The sequence below is a fragment of the Pleurodeles waltl genome, chromosome 2_2 (genome assembly GCF_031143425.1).
Source record: "Pleurodeles waltl isolate 20211129_DDA chromosome 2_2, aPleWal1.hap1.20221129, whole genome shotgun sequence".
NCBI lineage: Eukaryota > Metazoa > Chordata > Amphibia > Caudata > Salamandridae > Pleurodeles > Pleurodeles waltl.
The window spans coordinates 677,080,946-677,101,056 of NC_090439.1; the positions used below are offsets into that span (position 1 = coordinate 677,080,946).

A 20,111-nucleotide genomic window follows, 5' to 3' on the forward strand; every position below is an offset into this window, starting at 1 on the left:
TTGTGTATGAACAATTGAGTTTTGAAAATTGGGTTTCAGAAAATAGATTTATCATTTACACATCACAAAGTAAAGTGATCTGTTAAATATTTTTTGATCACACAGAAGTACAAAAAATGAGCTTTCACTATAATATATATATATATATATATATATATATTTAAATGTTGACTTGGTTATTTAAATGTTGTGTTAGTGAAAACTTAACACCACCCTATAGCCTTTCATTTCACACACTTTGTACAGCAGGTCATACAGTTCATTTTACACAATCGTAGAAATCTGCAGTCAGAAGGAAAAATAATTGTAGGAAGACAAACTGCCCACAGAGCAAATGTGACAAGAACAAATTTAAAAAGTGCCTTTAATGCTCCTCCACTTTAACAGGTGTTCTGTACAGTCATTTGTCAACACTCTAGAAGGAGCGAGTAGGTGCTAAAAATTGCTCGACCTAATAAAATATAGAGTGGGCAAGTAGACTTTTCGAGGCCTGGTTCTTATGTGAAACTACAGTGTAACATTCTGAATTTATGTCAAAAGTGTGGCATGTCTGAACGCCATCATGATGGAATTGAAGTGAAAAACTGAACACATTTTCTACTGAGGATACCGCAGTAAATGAGGAAATTAGGGAGCTTCATAACAGATAAGTCTCCCAAGATGGCCACGAGGGGAAAAAGATCCCAAATGTAGCACAAACATCACCCAGATGGAGCCCAATGACAGAAGTGTGGAAAACACTTAGGCCCTCATTATGACCCTGGCGGTCTTCTTACCACCAGGGTCACGGTTGCTGTTTCACAGCCGATGGGCTGGCAGTGAAGACTGACACATAATGAGTCTGGCAGGTTGGTCTCTGCCACCCTGCCACATCCCAGCCTGTATCGCCGGAGCGGTGGGACCAGTCAGGCTGAAGATCAGCATTTCCGATCCAGCAGTCCAATGGAGACCGAAGGCGATATTTGAAGCTGGCTTTCCACCAGGGTTTCCACGGCGGTAGCACCACCACGAAAACCCTGGTGGAAAGGCTACTGGTGACAGGAAATTTCTTTCCTGCCATCGGCAGACTCCCCCCTCCAAACCAGAACTTTCCCCCATGCACACACACACACCCTACCAGAACCCCCACCCTCCACATGTATGCACACAGACACCCACACGCATACTCATTCACGCACTTCTCATACACCAACACTGACATCCACACATACTCACAAGCATCCATACACACTCACCTCAACATTCCGAAATGTACCTACCTCCACATTCATACACTCATTCAACCACGCATACACTCGCCTGCATGCACACATGCATATGCACATACATACACACACACACACACACACACACACACACAACACCCTCCCACCCCTATGCCCTGTCAGACGCCCAACTTACCTTGTCCGGCAAGGAGGTTGTTTGGCAGGGAACGGGCGCTTCCACCGCTGGCAGCGCCCCACCATCAGGAAACTGCCAGGCTATATCACTGCTCATAATACGGCTGGTAGAGTCCTTTTGGCATGGCGGGGCTGGTGGTGGAACTGCCCATGCGCCTCTGACCACCAGCACTGACTTCTGGAGGATTTACGCCCAAAATGTTGTGGAAATCCTTCAGTACTCATGATCTGGTGGGTGGAAGACCACCGGTGGTCTTCTGGTGCCCGCGGGTTTGGCGGTCTTGGAAAAAGACCGCCAAAGTCCAAATGAGGGCCTTAAGTCTTTTTCGGTTCTTTTTTTCATGTTTTTGCAGTTTTATATAGAGCAGACTTGACCTGAAGGTATTAGTGTGCTTTACATGAGCATCGGTTACATTACACAAGAACACCTTCATTTTGGTTTTAGGCATGGATAGATTAAGTGCCTAATTTAGATCTTGGCGGAGGGAATATCTGTCACAAACATGATGAATATCCCTTCTGCCTTATTACTATCTACATAGGATATCCTGGGATCGTAATAAGTCGAAAAGGTTATCTGTTGCATTTGTGACAGAGTATTCCACTCTGCCAGGATCTAAGTCAGGCCCTAAGTGATTTGCCCAAAATCACAGGATGCCGCGCTAACACTGAAACTTGAAGCTGGTTCCCCAGCTGCAACGTCTATACCTCTGGTTGTAATGCCACGTCCTCCCCCTTAAGTGTAACAAATAATCAAGTGATCAACTGGCTAAAAAGCATAAAGTTAGCAAATCAGTTAAAACTTCTCTGTTGCCATTTGAGAACTCATAAAATATGCCCTCATTTTAGTTTTTTACGCACTAACCATAATTTTTTGGGAATAAGACCCCCTTATTTTTATAATTTCTAAAGGAAATGCTTTAGGTATTACAGTTTTGGTTACATCAGGATGACATCAGACATGCCACCACACACCTTTGTAATTCATATAGAAGTTGGCAAACTAGTTTTTCATTAGAATACTGTGGGAAGGCAGACAGACTTGGATAATTGACGGCAGGGAGGAGGGTCAGGCGCAACAAGTTGACCACGCTGGGCAGGCGAGAGGGACAATGGCAGCACAATGGACTATGGAGAGCAGGGGGGGAAATGGGCAGGGGCAGCAAACTAATAATGCATGACAGGCAAGAGGGGTGCTCTGGCAATATAACAGACCATTGAGGGCAGAAGGAAGAAGCAATGGCAGTACAGCCATACATACCAATAGACCCAATTCAGGATGGAGAAATCTGATGTTTTTCAGCCCAAAAGAGCTTTATTTTATCTGCCTCCTGCCTAAAATCTCCTCATTTACAAAGTAAGTCAGTGGAGAAAATCAATTCCCTGGGTTTGTTTTTTCAAAATCTCCCTCTTGCTAAGTTCAGATAGTTGGCAAGTACGGCACATTGGATCACGGTGGGCAGGAGTAATGGGGTAGGGCAATGGAGCCATATAAGAGGGCAGGAGGGAGATGGGCAGGGGCACCAAACTGACTTTACAGGCCCAGTGTTAGGGGTTGCAGCAGCACAATACGCCGCACAGGGCAGTGGAAGACAAAAGCACAACCAGGGCACTCCAAATAATAAGTCCACGGTGAGTAAAGTTGCAAAAATACTTTAATCCTTTATGATGGGAAAGATCCAATCAATGCTCAAGGATAGTCATGTCCACATGTTGGAAAGAAAGCACATCAATGTTCAGAAACATCCAACACGTGTTTCGTCCACACGGACTTTTTCAAGGCAAAAGGATGAATAATCCAGCAGTGTCCAGAGCCGTCCCTTAAAGTGTAGGGAAGTAGTGGTCTTCAATGAATAAAAGGACTGTACAGATTGAATGCATCCGTAATGAGGGATGGCACTTGCAAAGGGCCCAAATAAGCCCACACCTGACCCCTCCAAAGTCCCGAGAGTCAGGGAAACTGTGCACGAGCTAACAGCGCGTGATAACGCTACCGAGTTGTAAAGACGCCAACACACCCCACACAGGGCAAGCTGGATGGCAGTGCAGCGCAACAGACCTTGGAAAGCAATAGGAAGGGGACAGGGCCATGGACAACCGAGAGCAGAGGGGAAAGAGGCAAGGGCAGCAAGCTGGCCAGACAGGAGGAAAAGTGGCAGCATAACAGCCCATGAAGGGCCGGAGGGGAGGGGGCAGTGGCAGCACATTGGACCATGTAGGGCTGGAGGTAGGAGGCTTGTACATGAACTCGGACAACAGAGGGTAGGGAGGAGGTGGACGCAGAAGCAAGTTAACAGCTCAAGGCAGGCAGAAAGGGCAGTGGCAGACAATGGCCCCTCCACAAAAAATAAAATCAAAGCTTACAAGGACATTATAGTTGGGAAATGGAGTTTTAAAAACTTTAAAAATTCACTGAAAAAACTTTCACTAAACCTCAGATTAGCAGACATAGTTGTCATCCCTAAACCCATTCAACCCACAACTCGTTGTTCTTCTTACTGCACCATTTCCCTTCTTAATATAGAAGTAACAATATGATCAAAAGCCTTGGCCAACCGTTTAACGGTTGTGGGATACGCTGGTCCAACCAGACAAATCCTGATTTATGGCAGGCACAGCTTCAAGGCACAACTTTCGCAGTGTATAGAATACCCTGGTCCTCACACTCTGAATACCCAGAGAAAAGGTGTTGCTTCTAGTTGACTTTCACAAGGCATTCATCTCAGTGGACTGGACGTACCTCTTTGAACTCCTTACAAAAATGAATTTTGGCTTCTGCTACATAGGCTTTTTCAAGCTACTCTATTATGGCCTTATGGCCTGCGTCAAAGGATCGTTGTTGCATAAATTAATTCCCAATATGGCAGGACATGCAACAGGGATGCCCCCTGTTACCCTAGCTCTTGCTATTCAGCCCTTGGCAGAATGGGTTTCAATAGACCCATTAGTTCAGGATTTCTAGTGGTGCCCTGGCGTATCGGAGGAGATTGCACTATACGCTGATTACATAGTCATTTTCCACGCGAACCCACAAAGGTCAGCCCCTCCAAATTCTGTGGATCTCTCGGTACACATCAACCTATCCAGATCCGCATTATGCCTGCTAGAAACGAAGACTCAACTGTACTGTTGGCAAATGACCTTAGGATAAGTGCTACAGGTTTCCTGTACTTTATGGTCTACATTACAAGGGGCAGCCAAAGAGCCTGGGAGGAAAACCTACAACTCCACATCACTAAATTATACAAAGACCTTGATTTCTGGTCTATGCTTCCCTTTTCCTAAATGAGTAGATCTGCAGTCTTTATCGACTACAAAACTTACTTTATCCTATACTTAGGTTCTTATTTACTTGCGTCAGTGTGGCCCTGCAACAATTCCTCTGGAACCGACAGCAGCCTAGGTTATCGCTAGTCTAATGCTTTAAGAGCACCTCTGAGGTAACGTTGCTATGCCTGATACCCTCTCTTATTACAGAGAAGTGGTTTGGGGGGAGCAACCTCACCTGCATAACCTCAGACCTTTGGTCGATGGGGACAAACCTGATTACCCACAGCCTGTATGTAGGACCACTCCGTTCTACACTCCCTCCATCGACAAAGGTGGTGTGCTAGGTGTGGCATGATACTCTTTTGGCACTAGACTGGGCTACACACATCGCTAAGGAAACACAGCTTGGGGCCTGGGCGTTGGCTCCCACTGGTGACTGTGTTGGAGTGTTTTGGCAAGTGGGACCTTATTCGCACATCCTCACTGAGAGACATAGTGAAGGAGACAATCACCTGATCCTTTGCCAACTTACAAGAGGAATATGGGTGGTAAAATACCTAGTTCTACCGCTTTCTGCAGATCCAACACGCATAACATCTCATGTCTCCAACTTGAAGGAGCTGTCAGAATGCAGCGCCTTGGAAGCCCAGTTGTTGCTAACCTCACCCCTAAGACACAGACTGTCATTTATGTATAAAACACTGGTCCACAGAGATGCACATGTGACCGGGGTCAGCTAGATGACGACTGGTGGGAATCCCTGAGCTCTCCTAGATACTCTGCGATTACAGCACAATATAGACTTATACAGTTCAAATATCTCCACAGGGACTATCTCACTCCCATCAGGTTGTGGCGAATGGGAGCAGTCACCTCTCCACTCTGCCTACACTGTTCCATGTAGCACAGGGATCTCCTACACATGACCTGGAGCTGCCCAGTCCTGACCCCATACTAGCAGGTGGTCACAGCTTGGCTCAGAACACTCCTGGGATGGACCCCACACACGACCGTAAACTCACTCTCCCACATATCACAAATCTCAGACTCCCTAGAGGGCAATCTATACAAAAGAACCCTACTATAGCCTGGACTCATGGTAGGAAATGCATCATAGCCAGACACTGGAAGGCCACGAAAACCCCATCTCTAACGGAATGGTAGGTTGGACTAGACAATTGTGTGGACCTACAGCAAAAGGTCTGTGTAGTCAGGAGCTATCCAAACAAATGAGAATATGAAGAGACTGGGCCTGCTATGGGGAAAATATATTTCCTCCAAATTCTGCCTTGCCTCACCGGTGGAGCGTGGCCGAAACCCTTCAAAAGGGGGGTCCAACACATAAGCTGCCCGGGTGATGTAGGGGGCCTGGGGAAAAACAGGATCTGTGGGGAGGAGGGCACCTGAGATGTGATCTTTGGAGAGGCTTTACATTACTTCTGTTGTATTTACTGTGGTGTCTGGGAAAGGTAAAGATCAGTATTGCGTTGATTTCTCTGGACTGTTTTATTCATGTATAAAAAAAAATCTATAAAATGTTATTGAAAATGTGCTCCTGGAACTCAATCTAGATTTCCTCAATTCAAATTTCTCCCAGCTAGATGACACTGTATCCTATCTAAGCTTTAGACTGTCCTCTTTCTTAGACACTCCACTCTCCCAGAAGCCTCACTTTCCCTGGTGTTGAGGACCGAGCAGTAGTTGGCTATCTTGCCCCAAAAGATTCACACCCACGGTCTACCAAGCTGACATTGTCGACTTACTTGCAAGTTACAGCACAGTTTCACCTCAGTCTCCTTTGTTCTCACAACCACTAGCTTCATCCAACACAGAATTGCGACTATTTCCTTGGTTTGTCCAGAGCGCTAAATCCACCCAAAGTAATCCCCTGCTAAGTAGAACTTTATTCTTATCATACAAAAAAAACTGACACTCCTCACACCAAATCAGTTACCTCAGCTTTACACTGCGTGCTCCACAACTGTTGATTTGAAATGAAGCTCAAACTGGAAATTTCAAACACCCATTACACACTGCAACCTCGATCTCTTATTTCTTACAGAGACCTGGCTCAGGACGCATCACATAACACTTCTGATTTTCTTCTTTCTTAAAATTGCTCCATTGTGAGAGAATACTGAATCGGCTGAGATAGGGATGGTATTCCAACCATCTTCAGAGACTCACAGCACAGCATGGAGATACCCAGCGGCCCTTCCACATTCCAGTGGAATGCCTCACTCTGGATTTTCACGTACTGCACAATCCCCCTTTCACATAAACGCAATCTACCAAGTGATAATGCAGCCTTTGTTGAGGAATGCATAGATGTTGTTAATGGCCAAACACACAGTGATCTTTCTGGGAGACTTTAATCTTCACCCGGGCACCACAGAAGACTTTGCAGTGATCTGCTTAGCCTCTATTCTCTCTGACAGAGATCTGATCTCACATAACCTAAGACCAACACATAAAATAGTTTCCTTACATATCTTAGTTATCTCCAAGGAAGACCTACTCCTAGTGGATGAAATCATAACAGTAAACTGGTCCAATCTTTTTGTTATTCCATTCACCTTTGATTCTCTCATGCTGTGCCAGTGGGCCAACCAAAAAGAGCTATTACCTGGTTTAGAGATACCAGGAACTTGGATATCATTGTACTAAGCAACATTGCCAAGAAAGTACTTCCCTCCATCGGCCCCATCACAGATGTCAATGACTTGAGTTCCCACAGGTTCTGATGTTTCTCTTATCTGCTTGATAATGTTGCTGCACTTCGTAACAAAAAGAAACCTCCTAAACCATCATCCCTATGGTTCGCCAAGGTCCTGTATCAGGACAAGAAAGCCTTAAGAATTCTAGAGAAGAAATTAAGACAGCTGCCCTTCACCACTAACCTGAATTGTGTCTGAAAATCTAGGTCTCTGTTCAAAAGTCATGTATTTTGTGAGAAATCCCATCACTTTAGATCTCTTTTGGACTTGATGACCCACTAACAAAAGCTGAAGAGTTTCTACATTTCTTCAACCCCAAAGTAAAATTGTGTCTACCTCAAGACATCCACCCTCTGCCTCCCCTGACATGCAAATCCAAAGACATTTGACAAATATTTAACAGAGGAAGACTTACAAAAAATCATCATGAAAACCAGGCCACTTTGTGGAACCCATCCCGGGTAGTCATATGCTCCCCTACTCTACAATATTGGTCAATCTCTCCCTCAGTCAGGGAACATATCCTGATTGCCTCAAAACTGGACACGTCCACCTTCTCCTCAAAAAACCCTTCGCAGATACTAATGATCTTTACAACTATGGGCTGATCTCCAACCTGCCTTACCTTGAACAAATCATTGCAAGGTGTGTAGCAGGGCAGCTCATCCAACATATCATAGATAACAACCTCTTAGACCAATACCAATTCAGTTTCAAGCATTAAACAGCACAGAATCAGCTTTACAATCTTTGACACACACTCCACACCCTCAACAGTAAACCCACCATTGTTGATGGATAAGAAACTCAACTTGCAGCCTCAAATCAGCACCAGGGCTAGAAACATGCGCTGTCAACTGCGTCTTCTCAGAGGAATATGCCACTACATACTACAGCAAAATCTGAAATCGCTTCTACATACAATAGTGTTCTTCTGAATCAACTATTGTAACTCTCTTGACTGCTTTTCCCTAACCCCATCTCACTCCTAAACCCCCTTCCCCACACACACTAAATTGATTCTACATTTGGCAGCATGTCTCATCTACATGACCAAAAGGAATTACCACATCACGCCTATACTGGTCTCTCTCCACAGGTTGCCCATTAAAGCCAGAGCTTCAGTCAACACTGATTGCATCACCCATAAGGCCCAACACACATCCTTTCCCTGTTACCTGGCAGACAAACTCAAGCTTTCAGGTGTTTCTTGGCCATCACGGAAAGCTGAAGTATCATTTCTTCTTGAACATCTGACTTTTAAAAAAAGAACGACTCTTGCCACAATCCTTGTTGGATAGCGCAACCAGAACTTGGAATTCACTACTTACAGATCTTCCCACTACCACCTCACTGATGACCTTTAAAAGGAACTGAAAACCCTCCTCCTTCAATAATCTAAAACATTGCAGCAAATTTCAGTCCATTAAGAACATGTTCTCCCCTCTCTTGGCACATATATACACTGTCACCACTTCATAAGGTGTCCACAAATGCGTCACTGCTGCATATACCTACTATATAATTTGTTTCCTTTTTCTGTTATGAATTACCATTTTGTAATTCTATAGCTTATGTAACTATTTGGTCATTCTTGATTCCTCTGTAACAAACTATGTACCAACATATATGTCTACTGTAATGTGCTCTGATACTTTTGGGTAATGTCCATGTTGTATAAAAATTCAAATAAATAAGTCTTGCCATCCTCCTCCTTTACCTGTAACATTCCAGTCTCCTACCACGACCCATCATCCTCCCACCAGCCACTTGCCTAAACATGTCACATCATTACACATAGGCACACATAAGTTGTTGAAATTGGTGTGATTGGAGGAAAATCTCATATTCTAACCCTTAACTAAGATAAGTTACTCTGGTCACTAACACTCCTTCCCCACCATTATTGTCCCCTGCTTCAGTGTGCACTACACTGCTCCTACCCTCTGTGTTCATAACCCCTCCCACCCTAGAGAGTGAAGTGGAGCACTCTCTTTAAACCAACATTGGAGCATAGTTTTCAACTGCTGGAACCATCACCGTGCTCAGAGTGAGAAAGGCCTTTGACACGGCATGTGAATCATAAGTCTAGTGCCTGCAGAAGTATGTCTAGAGCCCACTCTTTTGCAGTGTCTCGCTGCTGGCAACAGAGGAGTAAATACAGGAACAAAAGTATTAATTTGGATTCATCATATGGTTACTTATGTATGATTTCAGGTCTAATTGAAATCTGCACAAGGGCGTTTAATCCAAATTTTTAAAAAAGTAAGATTTTATCAGTTTATCAGAACTGAAATCTCCTTAGACTACTCTTGTGTAGTGGAAGGTGCAATTCGACCTGCAAAAAGTCGCAAACCAGTGCAGGTAATTCTGTTTTAGAGAATTGCTATCACATCCACCCACAGCTGAATAAAACAGCCAGATCTACAAACTAAATAACCAAGAAGAGAGATCCTGCTTCATAGATGAAGGACATGTTTCCCTCTATTTCACTATGAATGTAAAGGTGAGTTAGTTGTTAGATGTTTTGGTGCTTTCTGACCATAATAATCGTTCGAAAGGGAAACCAGTTTGGCCAGGCATGCCTCCTGCTGTATGACACTGAATATAAATTGGAACGCCTTCTTAGGTTGAGCGTAAGCATACGACCTCTTGTATACTTTTAAGTATACTTCTTCTGTGGGCTTCCAGATATTTTATTTGTTAGTTTCAGTGTCATTTAATAATCCTTGCTTGCTAGTGGTCAGTCACGCCTCTTTGTCCCTCCTTCTATTTGGGAGCAGGGACCAACTACTATATACTTTCGCTTTGTCCTGTTTTCTGGTCTGTAGGAGACTTTTTTAACTTTGTTTCCTGCTCCTGGCTAGGGAAGATTCCCTTTTCATTTTCAGAGCATTCTTGCTCCGAGCTGATATGTAAACAAGGCTATAAATCGGGCTGTTATCTTGGTCACATTTGATCTTGTGGGCTCACTGCACACTATCTCAGCTGCATGGCTCCTACCCTTCCTTGGCTTGGATTTTCTTTACCAAGTGTCTCTGCCCTGGGGACCACAGGCAGGCAATCGCTAGTAATTGCTTTTAGGCAATGCACCCAGCTATACCAAGGCTCTGCAATCCTTGGAGACAGTGCCTACTTCTGCTCCATACTAGGATCACACTTGCAGCTCCATCAGTGCACCTCAGTTCACACACTACAAGCCCCTCAGGTGTGCCTGTGCCAGAACTCCAAACAGGCTGTCAGCCAGAGCACCTCAGTTCTCAGTCAGTACACACTGCTGTTCCAGTCCTGGGACCTCGGGTGCAGCTCCATCAGTGCACCTCAGTTCACACACTCCAAGCCCCTCATCTGTGCCAGAACCCCCCCCACACACACACACACACACACACACACACACACACACACACACTAGCTGACACAGCACCTCAGTTCTTACAGTCAGTACACTCTGCTGTTTCAGTCCTGGGACCTCTGGCGCGGCTCCATCAGTGCACCCGAGTTCTATCCCGGTGAGGCAACCTCCTTTCCTATACTGGGACCTCTCTCACATAGAGTTCCATTAAAGCAGCTCAATTCTAATATTCAGTCCCACTGCCAAGCCAATACTGGACCCAAAAGAGCAAAACACAGCTCAGCCAGTGCACCTCAAGTCTTAACATCCAACACCACTGTTGTTGGGAGCCACCACAGTTCTGCCAGAATCCATCAATTCTAACATTCAGTGCACATTTCTTCTCAGTAATAAGGCTCACACACACTCCCCTCGTCGCTTCTGTGGTTCAGAGGCAAAACCACTCCCATGCTTGGCCCCACTTGCAGCTTCACCAGGGCACCTCCAGGCTAACACTCTGTAACACTGGCACACCAATACTAGGTTCTACACATAGCTCCAATAACATACCTCACTTCTGACCTTGTGTGCCCGTTACTATTCAATTACTGCAGCCCACATACAACTTTTAGTGCACCTCATCGCTAACCTGCAGCGCCCTCTTATTCCAATACTTGGAATTACACAACGCTCCGTTTCTCATTCCACACCTGCTGCCTTTCTGTTATTCCACCACTGGGTCGTGAAACAGCTCTGTCTATAACCCCAATCCTGTTCTGAAGCACCCCAATATTGCTGTATTGGGGTTCACATACGACTCTCCTAATGCACCTCTTGATGTTCTGCAGTGCCCCCTACTCTTCCACACTCTGACTTACGTTTGAGTATGTGGGGGGGGGGGGGGCAATTAAATCTATTCTTAGCTGCCATCTTTATTTGGAAGGGTCTGTTTCTCCTATCTTACTGTTCTTCCCTTTAATCTGTTTACTCCCAATGTTTTCTTTCTCCCCACTTTTCTTTCCAGCTCCTAAAATCCACATGTTAAGTTTTGCTCTTTCTTTCAACTGTTTATTCCTGCTACTCTCCCTTTTTTTTTTAAATAATTCCCTCTTCCTACCCCCTCTTTCAAGCTTGCAAAACCTGATTATTTACTTCCTTGTTTCGTTCCTCTCTTTTCTTCATCAGGTGTTCATTCTTTCACTATTTTTTTCTCTTTCCTTCATTCTTTATCTTTATTTGCTCTTTCCTCTGTATAAGTCCTTTCACTTCTTTTTATCTGTCTTCCTTCCTTTCTCTGGTGTTTTTCTTATCTTTATCTGTCAATTCCCGTTTTACTATAAATCTCTCTTTATCCCGTCTCTATGTGGAAGCCACAAGTTACATCCCGGGACCGAAGTATCAAAGTGGTTTTCCCTTTGTGTTTCTGTGGGAAATGTGAGTACATACATGCCCTGGTTCTTTCGCTGCTGGTCTCTCTCACCATCTCTCTTTTTTTCTCTAATGTTCGATCTTCTCTTTCTTTCCACACTTTTCTCATAATTTTTTCCTCTATCTTTCATTCTCTAGCTTCCTTCCTTTTTTTTTGTTGTCTCCCACTTTTGCTCTATTTCTTCTCTTAGTTGTGTTTTCATTTTCTTGCTCGTTCTTTCCCTGCTTTCTTTTATTTCTTTGTGACACCTTCTTTCTTCTTTTTGTCTGTTGTATTTCTTTCGCTTCTCTTTTTCTGCCCCATCCGCTTTCTGTCCTGAGCCCTAGTTATCAATGGAGCAACAGGTGTAGTGGCACCGGGGTTCAGAGACTTACAGACCTCACTCAACTCAAATGACTGCTCTATTTTCCTACTGAAATTCCAGTCAACCATTTTCCTTTCTTACACCAGGACCCATGACACTGTTACTACGCCACTTGTCCTCTCCCTCTTTACTCCTGACTCCCTCTTTCCTTTCACCCTCCAATCTGAGCATTACACTCTAGAGACAAAAGTTTATTTCTAATAAAGCTTTATATGATCATGTTATATGTTTTAAGAAAAAGGAAGAAGATAAATGGAAGTGCTTTAGTTAAATGCTGGGCCACTGGATTTATATGGCAAGAAAAGTCTAAATTATGAGGCAGGGTTGACTAGTTTATGTGGCAAGAAAAGTCCAGTTATGAATTTACAATGGTAGTCGAAATCAAGTAAATGCGAGACCTCTTGCACGTGCAAATGCTTGTTTTTTGTGTTAAAATCACAGAACGAGTCCCCTCGTAAGACATTAGAAAGAAGGCTACAGAAGTGATGTGACTGATAAAATCTGCGTCCCTGGCTCTGCGACAACTTTTACACCAGCAGATGGTGGGCGTAAAGATGTCACTCGTCATTTTATTTACAATGGGCTTTTTTTATTCTGGTGTCCACAGCTGTCCCCGGGAGCAGTTTATTGAATTCAAATGTGCAGGGCCGGCTTATTTGCTTCCTTTCTCATTTGTCTCCGGTACTTAGTTGCTAGGAGTCCCCTTGTTCTCCAATAGCGATTCATGTATTGCGAAGGCCTTCAGTGAATTGGGTTGTCGGGCAGTGCCAAAAGGGTTTGAAGGACTCGTGTCTGAAGCTTTTTGGGGCTGCTACACTCCTTCCCGACGACAGCACGATTTCGTTGTCTTCTTGCTTCTAACCGTTTTGTCCACTCTGTAAAGGCAAGTTGAAAAATCACGTGCTTATTGTGTTTTTCTGCATTGAAACCTGTACGTGTGCGTAAAACACCTTCTTTCTTGTTTGTCTAGGCCGGGCAGGAATCTTTTCGTTCCATCACAAGGTCGTACTACAGAGGGGCAGCTGGTGCGTTACTAGTGTATGACATTACAAGGTGAGTACTTCAGACACCTCAGCCTTTTTTTTTTTTTATTATTATTTTTTTTTTAATTTAAATAAAACATCTACTTACCTACCCTCATGTAATTAGGGAGACCTGGTGCGGAACAGCCTCATCTTTTACCTTCGGAGAACACGGCATCTACATCACACAAACACTGCCAGCTTTACGTCTTTATTAAAACGCAGTACGCACATTTAATACACCTTTTTAACGAATTACCGATGTAACACTTGTTGGTGCCTGTATCTCTAAAGTAGACTCTGCACTTTATTCAGTCCATGAACTATTTTCAAATGTGTTACATAATTATGGGACAGATTCTGATTCTAGAAACGCTCGTTTACAAGTTCTATCTGGCGTTGACATTAGAAAGGTTGAAGCTCCTTTCGTTGGATGGTGTTTTCTTAGGGTGACCAGATTTTTTAGAAGCAAATACCGGGACAGCCTTTAGTCTCACTTGTTATATCGGGCAGAAACCAATAAATGACTACAATTAAGACTTTAAAGGTGCACATGAAAGGAGAGCATTAAGTTCACTTCTGATCAGCAGGTTGCCCCGACCTTTGTCCCAAAAACCCCGACATTTAGTTAAAATTAACAAAAGTGTCGGGACACCGGGACAGTCCTCTCTGAAAACCGGTTCTCTCCGGGGAAATCCGGCACGTCCAGTCACCCCAGTGTTTTAATGATGTATTCATGTCATTCTCGCTTCCATTTCATATTCTTGGGACAGTTCTGCCACCTAGTGACAGTACGGGAAACTGCCCAGCACGTGCCAAGTGATCATTGAGAGCTGCGCTTTCCATAAGCCACTGATCCGTCCCATGCTGAGTAAATTTGCATGACATTTTAATAGGACTAGAGCAGTCCCACTTTCCTGTTTTTTCGAATTGTCCTAGAAACAAACATAGCCTTAGCAGTTAAAGGCCGAATTCGTTTACTGCAGCACTATTTTCCTTCTTTTACCTTTCTCGGCAGTAGCACAAATGCCTGCTACTTTGTTTCTACCCACCATCTACTCTAGGAGCTTGCGGCACCCAGGGTGCTTGGAACATCTGCAGTCTGTAGGCCAGCTGTTAATTATGGGTTGAAGCTTGATATTGTTGGTTGTGTTGCACTGTCCTCTTGTTACTAAATGCAGTCTGGTTTCTGCATTGGAGGGCTAGTCTCACATCGAATGGCCTTCTCACTTCGATCTCTTTTCTCAGAGGTGTGTTCAGGGGCTATTTATCCTTCTCTTTCAAGTTTTTCCTGGTTTTGACTTCTTTCTTAGCTTCGTTGACAATAACACGCAGATATTCTGTGTTTTGGCTGTTAATACGCCAAAGTTTAAGTATAGTAAAGCAAAATGGTGTATGTGTTCATCCCATATGACTCTGTCCTTCCCATCTTTACCCCCTTTTTCCAAAACACACACATAGTGGAATTGTGCTGTAGGCCGTTATTTTTCCAATGAGCAGAATGGTATTGAGTCCCTTTTGTTTGGGGGATATGTGTACGCTACTTTGGATGTAACATCGTATTTTAGCATCTGCATGTTATGTCTACAGGTCAGAGTGCTGGCTTATAACTCTGTAGCTAATATTGTAGGACACCTCTTCTCAACTGTAGCCTAGCTTGCATATTAGCCTCCTCAGACAGAGTTAAGTAGAATGACAGCAGTGTGCCTTAGCTGGAGGTTTAACTCCTCTTTGTGCACAGCAGTTGCACATTGCCTTTTTGATATCGGTTGTTGTTGAGATCTTTGAGTTGGGTCAGATGGAGTAACGCACCCACTGTAGGGATCTGTGTTTGACCCCGTGGTCAGAGATTCGAATCCCAACAGATCCACTCAGTTCTTCTTTGTCCCAGGGTCAATAAAAGGGGTACCATTGAGTTGGGAAACAAACGTAAGTTATAAAAGGCTAAGCAAACCCTTAGGCTTACCATGCACTCTTACACTACCTCTTGGGCTTAAAGTGGAGCCTGTTAAACGGTTTCTACAAATCAAGCAGGACTGCCCATTTGGTCAGTACGGACTTCAGAATATAGGGACCTATTCCACATAAAACATCATTACATGCTGACACAATTCCTAGCTACATCATAGTGCCCCATCTGACCTCGTAACCTTACCAGGCTACCAGACAATATCAGCATCCTTGAACATGACCACTCTGGCTCCCAAGCAAGTTGTTAAAATAGATCTACCCTTTCATTGTTGCTTAGCTTGTCCAAGGTAGATACAAAAAATATACGGGAAATGGCTTTTCAGACATTTATTAAAACTATGGTATTCTTGTAAAGAAAGCATGAGCTGCGATTATTAGGTAGATGAAACAAAGCATTGTAACCATCATTATAAGAACAGTAGAAAAGATACAGTTCAGCCATGGTAATGTTACTATATGATTATACTCCTACCTATAGCTAGCTACACTATCAAAAGCGTAGTGGGAATACCCTCTGTCAGACTGAGGTAGCCTAAATCCCATCCCACCCTCATACATGGGTATGATATGCCAGGAGCCAGTCGGATGTAGAACAGGCTATGGTACTTTGCAGGATGGAGATCAGAGTCAGCAGGGGATGCATCTCATTAACAGTGGACCGCATTCCAGGATAATCCCAATAGAAATGCTCCTCTGCCAAATGCAGCACAGAGGCAGTTTGTATAATTAAAACCCTGTTCATATCGTACTGTCCTGAATAGAGTTGTATCCAACAGACATTCGGAATACAATGGTATTGTGTTCTGTGTTAGCCTTGGACAGAGTGTACGGATTGCATGACAGCAACGCTTGCCAGGAATAAGCTGCATGTTCAGTGTATTTATAGTACATGATCGTGTAAGTGTAAAAACATATAGAAAGTCATAAAAAAAAAGTCAAACTGAAATGTGCATTCTAAAATGGAGATTCAGCACGGACCCTAAACTTTCTTCACAAGCTGTTCCACTAAAACATATCCCTAGCATTCGCGTTAAACATGTGGTATGATTGGTATCTGGGTTTACCCATGAGGCTCGGACGGTTCCTATTTTCACTTCCATAGTGAGGTTGATTCTTCAAACAAGAGTCGATATTGAGCCCGAGTCCTTTTCCTGTTCCACCTTGCAATGTCAACTTCAACACTAAAGCAGAGGTCTAAGAACTCTTGCACAGATAGGAGGACCAAATTAAAATTAAAATTCAACTAGTTTGCATATATACCTCTGTGGAAAGCTACTGATATCTTAACAGACATTAATACATTCCCTCCTTTTAATATTGTTTATTTGCTACACACAGATAGATGTGACAATAGGTCTTTTTGCAAGCAATGGTCCTGAGAAGATGCTAGATGTGGAATACACATTGGAAGGTCTCAACCCCTCACATATAGAGGTTGCTGCAGTTGTGATTTAGTTTTGCAAAATTATTTATCTGTCTTCATCCAAGAGGTGCTTTAACTCTTGCCCCAGAACAGTGTTAAAATGTTGAAAGTTAAGATGGTTTATCCTGGTAGCCCACTGGAATTTTGGGCCTGCATGTACTACAGTCCACAGGAACATCAAGGAGCCCACAATATTACAGTGGTAAAAATGAACCCTGATACCTCAGTCATATTTTGGCTGCAACCTGCACCATCACTCTACTCTATCTCATTCATTCTAACGTGAAGTGTCTATCCGCAGATACCTCACCTTTGAATACTATTCCAGGCGGCAGACTGGTTCTGGAAAATCTAAAGCAGTATCCCTGCACACCAGCAGATGGCACCAGCAGCTCCTTATCAACTGTATTCCACTCCGGATGTGACATGTGCGGGCCTATGTAGGGACCTCCCATGCTCGCGGACGACATCAGTTCCTTTCTTTCCACGCCAACATATGCAGATCCGGAGCTACTTCTTGTGCCATTGAGACAATTCTTTGAAAAATGTCAGCTAAAAAACAGTGTGCAAGAGAAATATTCCACCTCCCATTCTACAAGGCTTAATGCCCTGTAAACAATGTTGCAAACAAATGTTTGTCTGTTACTAAACTATATGTGGTTTGCCTGTTGTGCCTGGGGTTGAACGACAATTCCAGGACCTGCAGTAATTGTGTCTTGATGCACCCAAGGCCATTCAAGCCTGGGAAGCAAAGCTTTTTGCGCCGGAGCACTTCAAGACCTGCCACTAGTATTGGTTGAAGACTAGAAGTCATTCCCAGTCCTGTTCCTGAGGTCACTCCCTCAACATGTCTTCTTGTGCAGGTTAGGGCCAGCAGGGGAAACCCCAAACTAGTTTCCCACTACTCTCCCTGACAGGGAATTGAAGAGGATAGAAACTTTTGCTATGGGGATTTTCCCTCTATAAGTTTAGCAGTTTGCTCAGTATAAAAGGCAGCTATCTCTTATGGTGCTACTGTCAAGCCTTGTGGGACTCCCTGGCCCAAGTATTGCTCATAGTGCTGGAAGACGTTCTGGCCATACTTCCTCAGGCCATGGTTGTGATGCAGCTAAGTTGACCCTTTGTGGGTACCTGACACCATTGATTCCTTCAGCAGGGCTATTGGCACCAGTGTGGTCATTTGAAGGCACACCTGGATGTTGTCCACTGGCATCTCCGGAGTTGTTCAGGACAGTCTTATTGACATTTGATGGCTCCCCACTTTTTTACTATAAAGCAGACTCGGCTTTGGAGAGCTTCAAAGAAGGCAGGGCCACAGCATGCTCTCTGAATCTTTCTGCTGCTCTGTGCCCGCCTCACCAGCAGTTCTTACCCCTCCATGGTTATGGTAGGGACTTCCCATAATTGCATGTGCAAATATCAGACCAGCCTTTCTGTGCCTGCAGCCAGAGTCCCCACAGCAGAGGACAACAGGGTCAGCGGGCAGCTCAGTCTTCTGCTGGCCCCTCCCCCCCACACCATCTACTACACCACCCGTCAAGCCTCTTTAGCATGCCCATAATGGACCGCACAGCCACCTTTTTCTGAAGCCGTATCCATAAAATGTTGCCAGTGTAACAGGTGATAACTTCAGGCTAGCGGCTCCTGCTAATTGTTCTGCAGGGTTACGCTTTACCATTTCTTGAGATTCCTTTCTGCACTCTACACCATCCCCAGATTGGCTGACGAAGGACCACCTGTCGCTCCTGCAGCTGGAAGTGCTGGTTCTCTTTGCCAAAGGAGCCATAGAGGGTACTTGTGCCAGAAGTCGGTCTTCGTTGTTATTCTGGCTAGTTCCTTGTGCTGAAAATGAACAATGTCCTCTGTTCTATTTATGGCCCCTTGCCCTCTCAGTGCTTTTCTGTGGAAAGACAGGTTCAAGATATTCACCTTGGCATATGCCTTGTTTTCTCTTGAGACTGGATAGTTGTGCTGGGCCTGCAGGACCACATGGTTACCTATGGTTCTCAGTAGTTCATGAGCATCTTCAGTTCGCTGGGCTCCCTTTTGACCTTACCAGCATCCTTCAGGTGTTCACAAAATTTACAGTGTTGGGATCAGCACATCAGAGGTCAGGGGGACACAGTGTTCCCCTACCTCAACAGCTGGTTGTTGAAGGCAAGCTTGCCACAGGCAGCTGCCAACCATCTTCAGACCATGGCAAACATCCTGCCATCCTTGGGTTTACTGTCAATGTGCTGAAGTCACATCTGACTCCTTCGCAGTCACTCCCCTTTATCGGTGCCATTCTGGATATAGAGCAGTTTTGTGCCCAGAACCCCGGACATTTTGGCTATGATCCCAATGTTTCACCATCTGTCCTGGATCTCAGTGACAATAAATCTAAAGCTACTGGGACTGATGTCCTCCTCCACCCTGCTAGTCTAACACGCCAGATGGATAATGTGGCCTCTGCATAGGGATTTGAAGTCCCATTGGGCACAGCATAAGGATGGAACTTTTGTGACCTGGTCCACATTTTGGTGTAAACTACAAACATTCTGTGGCTGCAGGATTATGATTGGGTCGGTGGCAAACCCTTCCCCTTACCACACCTAGAGCTTACAGTGATGACTTATTCATTGCCTCTGGTTTGGGAAGGTTATCTACGGGATTTGGGGATCAGTGGCACCCGCTCTCAGATGGCATTTAGCTACATATCAGCCTTCTGGAGGTAAGAGCCATCCGCTTAGCGTAAAATGCCTCCCTGTCCTCCATCAAAGGGAAGCTAGTGCATGTGCTCACAGACAACACCACTGCCATGTGCTACTGCAAAAAGCAGGCCAGGGTTGGGCCATAGCTCTCCTCCTTTAAGTTGTGAAGATCAGTACGGACCAGACCCAAGTCATCCTAGTGCCCCCAGATTTTTCGGCTGCTACATGGCATTTGTATATACATTCACAAGGCACTATTGCCTAGACAATCCGGTTTGCCAGGAAAGGCAGTTTGCCCACTCGGTCCTTCGGGACTTTTTGGTTTAAGTCACTTCAGAGACCACCTTATAGGAGGTATTGATTGAGGATCTATACAAAAGAAGATGAATCTGCGGCTTGTAGTCTATCAGAAGGACAAGTTGCTTACCCTTTTTCTGGTAGGGGCTCTGTCAAACCACAGGTTCCTTACCAACCATCCCACTGCCCCATTC

The 20,111-nt window shown here is 44.5% G+C and overlaps 1 protein-coding gene across 1 annotated transcript in view; it reads left to right on the forward strand.

Moving 5' to 3' along the window:
• The window catches only part of RAB2A (RAB2A, member RAS oncogene family), a 266,500-nt gene that overhangs the window by 127,740 nt on the left and 118,649 nt on the right, over positions 1-20,111 (forward strand). The window contains exon 4 of the mRNA XM_069220232.1: positions 13,482-13,564. Coding sequence (XP_069076333.1) covers positions 13,482-13,564 — 83 coding nt within the window. The remainder of the gene's footprint in view (positions 1-13,481; positions 13,565-20,111) is intronic.